Genomic DNA, 9,666 nt, shown 5'->3' with positions numbered 1-9,666 from the left:
TACATACTCAAAAGGAATAACACTCTTTTGATTTTCTATCTTACTAAAAATATCGCTTACACTCTATTTTTCTTCACAAATTATTTTCTTGTAATATTTTTTTCTCTCTATCTTGACGTGAAAAGAGTGTTTTATTTAAAAAAAAAAATTCCCTATGATGTCATAAGTGACTTCATGAGAAAATAAATATTTAAGATTTTGATAGATTTCTTAGTTAGATTTGATTTGACCAAAAAAAGAGTGATCTTTTAATTGTTGAAATATGTCAACCACCAAATCTACATTTTTTTATTCTCTAACTTTTAAACCTTGCAAAAAAAATAAAAAATTATGCCATGGGATGACCCCTACACGACATACCAACCCAAAAGTTCACATGGCCGGTTAGAATACCCAAAATTTTTCTAATAATTATGGGCATATGTGCGTACGACGTACCGAACAATTTTCTGAGAGACTTCATTTATTCAACTTATCAACGGTATAATATTAAATAGCGGACAGTATAATAAAAGAATTATAAGGAACAAAAAACGTTATTCCATGATTATGTGATTTGTTTTCGTTTATTTCATACGGATTTTATTGTTGAGTTAAAGAAACTAGATATCAAATATATTTAAAGCAAGATGATCTAATGTACTCAAATAAGTCAGATCACAATTCAATATATAATTAAAAGTATTTATGAATTGCGCAAATTTCTTTTAATTTACAAATAAGAAACTTGTCGTAATTGATAAACAGAAAGGAAAATTTCTTTTCACTCTTGACAAACTCCGCCATCATGATATTGTTTGCAACCTGATCACGTTCCTCCAATTCGCAACTAAAAAGTATATAGAAGATGAAAATTAGGAAAGCATAAAATAAAAATAAAAACCTCCATAATATCTTGCCAAATATAAGACAAAATTATTTAAATGGTTGTTTAAAGGTCATTAATGCACCAAGTTGTTTAAAAGCTGTACCTTAATAGTATTTGGATACAATTTCATGACAGCTCTTAATGACGTATCTCCAGCTATTTGCCTCAGCTTTCGAATAAATACTAATTTTGTGATCTTATTTTTCTATACATTTAAAAGAGAACACGCAATCAGAGAGAATAATAATAAATTAAATTTCTCTTTCTTACTCACACAAAAGATAATTATTATTTTTTTTTAAAAAAAAGTTACCTGAAAATCTTCATAGTATTTTGAGATCAAAACCACTCTTGAAGGATGTAAAAATTTGGAAAGCACACGCAATAAATCATGAAACTTTATACGAGAAGGCTTCAACGGAACCTTCTTGATTTTTGAAGAAGCACCTAAGAAAATAAACAAAAATAATAACATAACATTCTTCAATCTTGTACTAATTAAATGAGGAGCGTTCGGTAGCTAGTTAAAGTATTATGTAGATATTAATAATATTGAAATTAGTTATATACTTTTTCTATTTTATATTAATTAAATTTTTGAGAGATTTTTCATTGTTCAAAATAATTGAATTGTTCAAAGTTCAAGATGAATGTTTGAAACTTTTTTCATATTTGCCCTTTCATTTATTGAAGTTTTATATTTTCTAGGAGATAAATCACACTGTTTGAAAAGTTGTTATATTTATGATTTTACAAAAGACAATAGTAGAAAATATGGTTCAAATTATGTCTTTGAATATTTTTTTGTGCATTGCCTCACAAATTCAGTTAATATGAAATAGAGAAAATATTATTTATTTAAAACAAAATTATAAATGTTGGGTTTCTTACCTGATAATAAAGTAGGAGACCTGAAAGTGAGTAGAAAATTTGGTAAAATATGAGAATTCATATAGGAAGGCCAAATAATGTATGTTTTAGGAGCCAAATAATTGTCAACCCCAGAATCAAAGTGTGGAGAAGTTGGCTGAAATTGTTTAGATGAAGCCTCAATCACTTCCGTATTCCCTAAGATTACTCGGCAAAGTAAGATATGCCTTAATCCATCCTCATCTTCCACTGCCGATAATACCCTTCAACCCAAAAAAAAAAATCAATTAAAAAAAATGGACCAAATTAAGGAGAATACTATACGTTTATGTTTCATTGCTTACCCATGGATATTTGCAGGATGGAGATGAACTCCAATACCAAAACATTCTCCAGATTTTGGTTCAGTAATTGTAGAAAATCCATATGAAATAATTTTATAAATTTCATCTTTGGAAGAACCAAACCAAGCATATTTAATATTAGCATCTCCACCGCATTTCTTCCGCATTGCTTCACAGTAAATGCGAAAACTTTGCAATTTCGCTTGCCCTATTATAGTTGAACATAAATTTTTGTGTATAGCCACAACTTCAATTTCCTTTCCCAATTGTCGCAATCCACTAACAAAACCTGCCTTGATCAAATCATGCTCTTCGTTACCTTCTTCAACTTTGATTACCCCATTTCTTCTGAACGACCTGCATATACAATCGAATGAAAACATTTTTTTATACGTGAAAAATTACTAAAATTTCAAAAATTATTGTTAAATTTGGAACTTATAATTTCATGTAATGATCGAGTATCGTATGATAATCTAGAAGTTGAATTAATGAAACTAAATTTTGAATTCGTCTCTAACCCGAAGGAATTGTCTAATGTTGGAGTAGGAGACTCGGCTTCGGAATCGAAAGAGAGTAACATTTCTTGGTTTTCTATTGTCATGGAAATTTGTTCATCATCTCCAAGTTGATCCATTTTAAAAGTAAGTAAGAAATTAGAAGAGTGAATTAAGATAAATAGTTGGAGAAACTTAGGCTCTAAGAAAGTGTTATGGTTCCATGTATTACAAGACTGAAAAGAAAGCCAAAAAAAAGAAAGGTGACAAAAGGGTGACAAAGAAGAGGGGAAAAGGAGAAATATCTGACCGCAGATTTGGAGGGTTTTTTGTCAACTTTTGTTGTAAAAAAAAAAAAAAGAATTAAATAAAAAAGTAGAGGATTTTATTTATTATTATTTATATATGTGGAAGGGAGGAATGGGCCTGGATTAAGGAAGAGAAAAAGCTATTTCATGTTTTTAAATTTTGCTAGGCATTCATTATTCAGTCGTCCATTTGTTCTTTTTAAATTATATTTTCTCGACATTGTTCGTTTTGTGTGTTCACATGATACGAAACTGTTAATTCAATAGTTAAGTGTTAGCAAGTAACTAATAATAGATAACTATATTATTAAATACTATTTTAGTGATGAATTTGTTTATGAAAAACATGATATAGTTCAATATTTATATATGAGGTTAAGAACATGTGTCTCAGTTTAATTAGTTATATTTGATTATTAACAGTTAGTTGTATTTGATATTGCAAGCAGAAAATGAGATAAAAATAACAATGTTATTAGAAACATCGTGTGAGGCATTTAATTTCCGATGATGAATGATTGCAATGAATCCGAAGTTGTTTCAGTATCTTAAGCTTCAGAGAAAATTATATGAAAAACTGGAAGCACAAAAACACAATTGTATATAGCTATTGTATTCCTTGGGATCAATATAAAGGTAATACATTAATCAATAGAAAAGTTACATTCGAGTCCTAAAATACTATGATCATTGATATTATCTACGTGAAAATATTTTTAGTAATCCTAGCTAATATTCCTCTGTAATAATTAAGCTCTCCGTATGAATTGTATCTGACGTATTCGTCATTTTTATTCCTTTTGCCACGTCAAACTATACCTGCCATATATATATACATATTTATCAATATAGCTTTTATATTAATTTAATTATTTTGTGATAAAAAAAATTTATGTAGTGAATTAATTTGTGAAATGATATTAAATTTATTTTGCTTGATTATTTAATTATATTTAAATTATCAAGTTAATATTATATCAATATTTAATTTATTTTTATGTATGTATTTATGATATTGCTTAAAAATTTGAATATGGATATTTATTTATTTTTGTGGTGAATTTTTCATATGTAGTGATTTAATTTGTGGAATGATTTTAAATTTATTTTTTCTTGATATTTTTAATTATATTTAAATTATCATGTTAATATTATATCGATATTTAATTATATTTTTTATCTATCTATGTATAATATTGATTGAAAAATTCTTATGTACATTTTAATTAAATTAAATTTTTTGTAATAAATATTTAAAATAATTTCTCTCCATAATATAATTTTAATATTAAAAGTGCATCAATACTAATTTTACTCTCAAAAGTATTTTTAAAAGAAAATTAGTCAAACACAAACTGCTTATCAAAAACACTTTTCAAATGAATTAGCCAAACACAAATTGTTTTTTTTCAAAAGTATTTTTCTGAAAAGCTATTTTAAAAAAAAAAATACTTCTAAATATAACAATTTTTAGCAGCAAACAGACTCTTAGTTTGATTAAGTAATTTAATAAAATGAAAATATATATCAATAAACTATTATAAAATTCAAAAATTTTGCATAAATAATAAATACATATGCATTTATTAATTTAGCGTTACGTGCATGTAACTTCTTACCCGTGAAGCAATCCAAAAGAACATCACTAATCGTGCTTACTTCGAAAGCAAGTTTAGTTTAACTTTTCCTTATCAAGCATTGCTGAATGTCAAAAAGAATTTAATTGTCAAACAAGAACGGTCTTCTTTTGGATGTTTTAAGTTTACACCTCGGTTTTATTCGTCTAGAAGTCCAGACTTTTATTGAGACTCACTTAATATTTTATTGTGAAAACAATTAATTAAAAATAAATATTAAAATATCTTTAATAAGGGCAATTTTATAAACATAATAAAGTTTTCTTTTATTTCTTATATATTGTGTCTTGGCTCTATGCTTAAAGAAATAAGGCATATATCTTAGGTCCCTAATTTTGGGGGGCTTCTAAATTTTATCAATAATAAATTGTATGTAAATTTTTTTATAGAAAAATTGATTATTTATGATTTTAAAAAGTACATTTTTTTAAAAAAAATATATATATTTTATATTCTCTTTAATCTCATTCAAATAGAAGAAATCAAAAAAATAATATTATTATTTTAACACTCTCTTCACTAATATTCACATTATTTTGTTCTTTTTAACTTCTTTTATACTCTTCTTTAAATTTTTGATAAGCTAGAGTAATACTTTGTCAAAAATATGAATCAATAGTCAAAAAATATTGAACAAAGTGAATTGTAATTTATTTTTTTCTATTTCTTTTTAAATTTCCAAGTATTACGATAAGTTAGAGTAACTGTTTGTCAAAAACCTGATTTAACTTCTAAAATCAGATTCTATGATATTGACTCTTATTCGAAGTTTGTCAACTTCTTACGTATAAAATTATGTTGGCAATTCATAGGATGATTGGTGAAAGAATGTTTCTCAAACATTGAATTTATAAAATCTTATTTAAAACTAATAATTGAAAAACAAATATTTGAATAACTCATTTATAACAAATATTAAGTAATAATTTGGATTTAAAAGTGTAAGAAAAATAAATTTTAAATAAATACATATGAAGTTTATTTAGATTTTAGGCCTCTAATTGAGATTTAGCTTTAGGCTTCCGATTATGTTGAGTCGTTGCTATCGTGTCTGATCAAATAATGTCACATAAATTAAGACAAAGAGAGTACTAAAATTGATGGTTAAGTATGAAACGCAAATGAAAATTATATCGATTAATCAGCAATGTGAATACATATGTTATGTATTCACTCCATTAAAACTATTAAATCCTAGATTTTTAGTTCATATAAGTTCACAAGTTTGAGATCATCCTCTTATCTTACATAGTCAATTGATTGGTCTCTGCAAGCTAAATATCTAATATGTCAAATGATTGACAAACTAGGTAGTTAATATGTGGCTCAATAAAAGATATATATATATATATATGTATATATATATGTTCAACTTGTCAGTTCAATTAGTGAGGATCTCAGCTTCTGTGCATCAACAACTCTGTCCACATTTGCCTGCAAGAAGCAAGTAGATGTCAATATGCACGGAAAACATCCATGTTGGATCCTCCAAATGTTAATGTTTCTCCGATCCTCCAAGATTGTCACCACAACCGTGTCAGATCCTCCATATGTTAGGCATAACTTTTGGAGGATCCGACATGAGTACAACAACATTTTTGAAAAGATAAACAGAGACTAGCATAAGTAAAGATTGAAATTTACCTCTGCTATGAAAACGCTCACGATCTCCCCTCCAGACGTGGTACAACTCACATTTACAATTTCAAGTTCTAAGTAATTCATGGCCTCCATCAACTGCGTAAATCCTCCAGATTTATGTGATCCAGAAACCTTCAACCAGAACTCTCTTGCACCAATTTGGTTCACTTCCACCTGCAATGCAAAAATATCAAGGAGACTTGATGGCACCATGTTGATTATCTTAACTCTAAATCCATATAAAGAAATCGAGCAACTTCCAGAACCTCAATTCTTTTCCTATCAGTTGTAACTTTGGACATTTCAGTCATGTCCGATAGGACCATTTCAGCCGTTTCGTCGTTGGGAACTTTAGCATCTATTTCATTTAGTTCAGTCTCATATAACTTCACTTTTTCTTGCAGTTCATTTATATAGTCAATCGCATCTCCAAGTATTGCTACTTTGTCCATCTGAAAGAAATCAAGCAAGGATAGTATCAAAACTTTGAACGACATATAGAATTAAAATACAAGATAAGTAGCTTTTCTTAGCAACCTTAGTGATGTTGGGAACTAAAGCTCGAAGAGCAAAAAGACCATCTTTAATTCTGTTCCTTCGTTTTCTCTCCGTGACAAGATTCTTCGACTGATAAGGTCCTTTTTGTCTTTTCTTACCCATCGCGAGCATATCTCCTGCAACTATAAAAGTTTCTTGCTTCCAAGGAAAAGCAGTGCCTTCCATTCTTGATAAGTTCCCACTGCACTGAAGCTCTGTGTGCTCAAAATACCCTTCAGTAGAATGACTTAAAGGTACATTTCGTGACAAATGGTCAGAAGGTGAATGGCACAAGGTAAGTTCATTTGAAGGAATGGAACCGGTCGATGATCCTTGAATGCTAGGGTTAGCACTAGATTCAGATACTTGAGAAATATGAAGTGCACATGACGGAAAACTTGTAGCATATTGCAGGAGAGGAGCACAAAAGTTCGATTTCTCATAGGGAATGAAATCAAGAACTTGATCTTGTTTCTGTGCAATGGAAGTATTGGCTTCTTCTGAACCAAGTTTGAAGCGATTGATAATGAAATTAATCGTCTTTTGATCTTTATATATCTGTTCAATGCAAATTAATGTAAAGTAAATAGTTAAGTCTTTCAGTTTAGTGCATATTGATGGCCAATTTACTACTTAACAAACAACTTTTCTAACATTATCAGAAACAAAAGTATATTATCTCACATATTACATTAACTTAAAATCCAATAAAGAATGATTGTTACCAGCTTTGAATTGTAGAGCTCAACCAGTCCACCAGCAACCGGGATCAATACTAGGGTACCCTTTAATTCCTGCAACGAGTTGAAGAATTCAATTTAAAACACGTCTCCAATTAATCTTGAGAATTCAGGAAAGACTTCAACTTTCAGCGTTGTACTTACATGTGACAAATTTGAATTGGAAATCTCAGCATGATTAATCCATTTTGGTTCATTTGATGTTACAACCTCTCCCTGAATCCTGTTTTTTGCATATCTTCAAGTTAGTTTGTGTAGTCATGCCTTTTATAGTATGTAGGTTGAAATAAATCAAATTCAAGTACAACAAAAATATACTTGGTGTGTAAACCGACAAATAGAATTTGAGAAGAATGGAGTGTACAAAGACCTTATCTTTCCGATTGACCCTAAGCTCAAAGAAAGCAAAACACAACATTTATGAATAAGGGGAAATAGAAACATACCCTGAATAAAGGGAAATAGAAAGAGGAAAATGAGCCAAAGCCTCACAAGCTGTTGTTCTAATTGGATGCTGTACTTTGATATCTCTACACAGAGTAGTAAATTTCTGTTTTCCTCCATTTTCTTTCTTAACATTGACATCAACTCCATTAGCTCCAGAACAGCAACATCCCATCCATTCTATAAACCTAAACACCAAAAATACTTATAAGTCACACTCAGACACACACATACACTCAAAACAACCATATGGACAAAATATTTCAATTTTCAAGAATGGGCAGAGCCAGAAACTCTATGCATTCAATTGAACCCCACTAGACTATGCATTTTAGATATCAATAATTGTAACAACAACAACAACAACATAAATCCTACGAGTGGTTAGGCTCGTTGAGGTAGAGAGGTTATTTCGGGAGGTCCCTCAAGTCGAGTATGGCAAATCAAAGTAATTTCAAGAATTGTAGCAAGACTTGAAACAACTTTTTACCTTGAAGGGTCATCACCAAACTTCCAAACAACACAATATTCCCAATTCTTGGAATCAACAAGTGGCCTTAACCATTCCAATGCTTTTTCCATGGCTAATAGCAACTTGAGAAATTTTCTTGAAATTTGAATACTAAACAAGAACAGTCAGAATGGTTTTCTGCAATGTGGTTCTGCCTTTATTTAGGCAAACGACAGTTATAACCAATTGGTTTTGTGATATTGGGGTATCCAATAATCAGCACAACAATCTTTGTCAGAGGCTTCTGATGGCCCCCTCTGTAACCTACAGACAGAATAGTACTTTGGGGAAAATGTTGACTGAAGACTCTAGACAAGACAAACATGACATGCTGATAAAAAAAGGAATTCCACAGTTGCATTCTCATTTTTAGAATATTTTGAAGTGAAAAATACTTTGTTTTTTTGGTTATCGGTGTTTGGTATCCATGTTGGATCCCAACTAACATGTATTCGTGTTGGATAAGATTCATTCAGGCGAAAGCTTCCTATCAAGGGTTTTTTTAATAGTCATGGATTGAAATTTAGACTTCTAATTATTGAAGGAGCAGTCTTGTCCACTACTCGACATTCGACAACCTTTGGCACTTAAAACATTTGTCTTGGAGTGCAACTAATAAGGATTCGCGTCGGGTAAGGTCCATTTGGGGAACCACAGTCTACTAAGAATTTTTCCATATCCAGGCTCGATCGAGATTCTGAGCGAAGTCAATGTGTTGGTTATGGTTCAGCCGGTAACTTTGATTCAAACTCTAAATTTGTAGTAAGAAATTCATTCTATACATACAAATTATTAATTTCAAAAAATTAGAATTTCAAACCCATAAATTTCAAATTCTGGCTTCGCGTGTGCCAAGATGAAACTTATCATTAAGAAAACACCAGTCTCATCCACTGCACCACATCATTTGACATTTAAAACATCCGATGTTAATTTCAGGTCACTAAATTTTAAGTATTACTATAACAAACTCATAAAATTACCTGTCTCATTAAAGTACTGAACTATATGTCACTCAGAAAATTTCATATAAAAGGGAAAAGATTGAAACGTGTTAAAGTTTTGACTAATTAATAAAAACGTTTAATTGAAATAACCAAAGAAAGAAAAATATGTTTACACTTAAAAGTCATTCAATAATCTTATTTCTTTTTTCTGATATGTAATTTATAAAGTAGCCCTCCATGTGTTTTAATAGGGAAAATTGATTTTGTAGTTCATATATAATTATTACTTTTAAATTTATATTCTTTTTATCAGAGATTTTTA

The 9,666-nt window shown here is 29.5% G+C and overlaps 2 protein-coding genes across 2 annotated transcripts; both read right to left on the bottom strand.

Annotated features, from left to right (window-relative positions):
- Positions 1-681: 681 nt before the first annotated feature.
- LOC129875592 (probable inactive poly [ADP-ribose] polymerase SRO2) lies at positions 682-2,754 on the bottom strand. The gene is made up of 6 exons (XM_055950888.1): positions 2,604-2,754; positions 2,083-2,439; positions 1,760-2,001; positions 1,182-1,315; positions 972-1,073; positions 682-829 (listed from the first exon to the last, which is right to left on the bottom strand). The coding sequence occupies exons 1-6, from the start codon at positions 2,717-2,719 to the stop codon at positions 809-811; spliced, it is 972 nt and encodes a 323-aa protein (XP_055806863.1). The 5' UTR covers positions 2,720-2,754; the 3' UTR covers positions 682-808.
- Positions 2,755-5,635: 2,881 nt separating this feature from the next.
- LOC129875583 (transcription factor bHLH90) lies at positions 5,636-8,550 on the bottom strand. The gene is made up of 8 exons (XM_055950883.1): positions 8,377-8,550; positions 7,889-8,074; positions 7,587-7,665; positions 7,428-7,496; positions 6,703-7,260; positions 6,432-6,617; positions 6,169-6,339; positions 5,636-5,958 (listed from the first exon to the last, which is right to left on the bottom strand). Exons 1-8 carry the CDS (start codon positions 8,466-8,468, stop codon positions 5,893-5,895), a joined length of 1,407 nt encoding a protein of 468 aa, XP_055806858.1. The 5' UTR covers positions 8,469-8,550; the 3' UTR covers positions 5,636-5,892.
- Positions 8,551-9,666: the final 1,116 nt, after the last annotated feature.

This window comes from Solanum dulcamara, chromosome 2 (assembly GCF_947179165.1).
Source record: "Solanum dulcamara chromosome 2, daSolDulc1.2, whole genome shotgun sequence".
In the NCBI taxonomy this organism is placed as follows: domain Eukaryota; kingdom Viridiplantae; phylum Streptophyta; class Magnoliopsida; order Solanales; family Solanaceae; genus Solanum; species Solanum dulcamara.
The sequence above is the reverse complement of the archived record's forward strand: the minus strand, read 5'-3'. Positions and strand labels throughout refer to the sequence as shown.

What these genes read in the sequence shown, in the direction of transcription:
- LOC129875592 (XM_055950888.1), bottom strand. Translation starts at nt 2,719, where the DNA reads ATGGATCAACTTGGAGATGATGAACAAATTTCCATGACAATAGAAAAC. An exon ending in CATCCTGCAAATATCCATGG is followed by an intron (nt 2,002 to 2,082) that starts GTAAGCAATGAA and finishes TTTGGGTTGAAG; the next exon opens with GGTATTATCGGCAGTGGAAG. An exon ending in TGTATCCAAATACTATTAAG is followed by an intron (nt 830 to 971) that starts GTACAGCTTTTA and finishes TATACTTTTTAG; the next exon opens with TTGCGAATTGGAGGAACGTG.
- LOC129875583 (XM_055950883.1), bottom strand. Translation starts at nt 8,468, where the DNA reads ATGGAAAAAGCATTGGAATGGTTAAGGCCACTTGTTGATTCCAAGAAT. An exon ending in CTGATAGGAAAAGAATTGAG is followed by an intron (nt 6,340 to 6,431) that starts GTTCTGGAAGTT and finishes TTTGCATTGCAG; the next exon opens with GTGGAAGTGAACCAAATTGG. An exon ending in TGAGCGTTTTCATAGCAGAG is followed by an intron (nt 5,959 to 6,168) that starts GTAAATTTCAAT and finishes TGCTTCTTGCAG; the next exon opens with GCAAATGTGGACAGAGTTGT.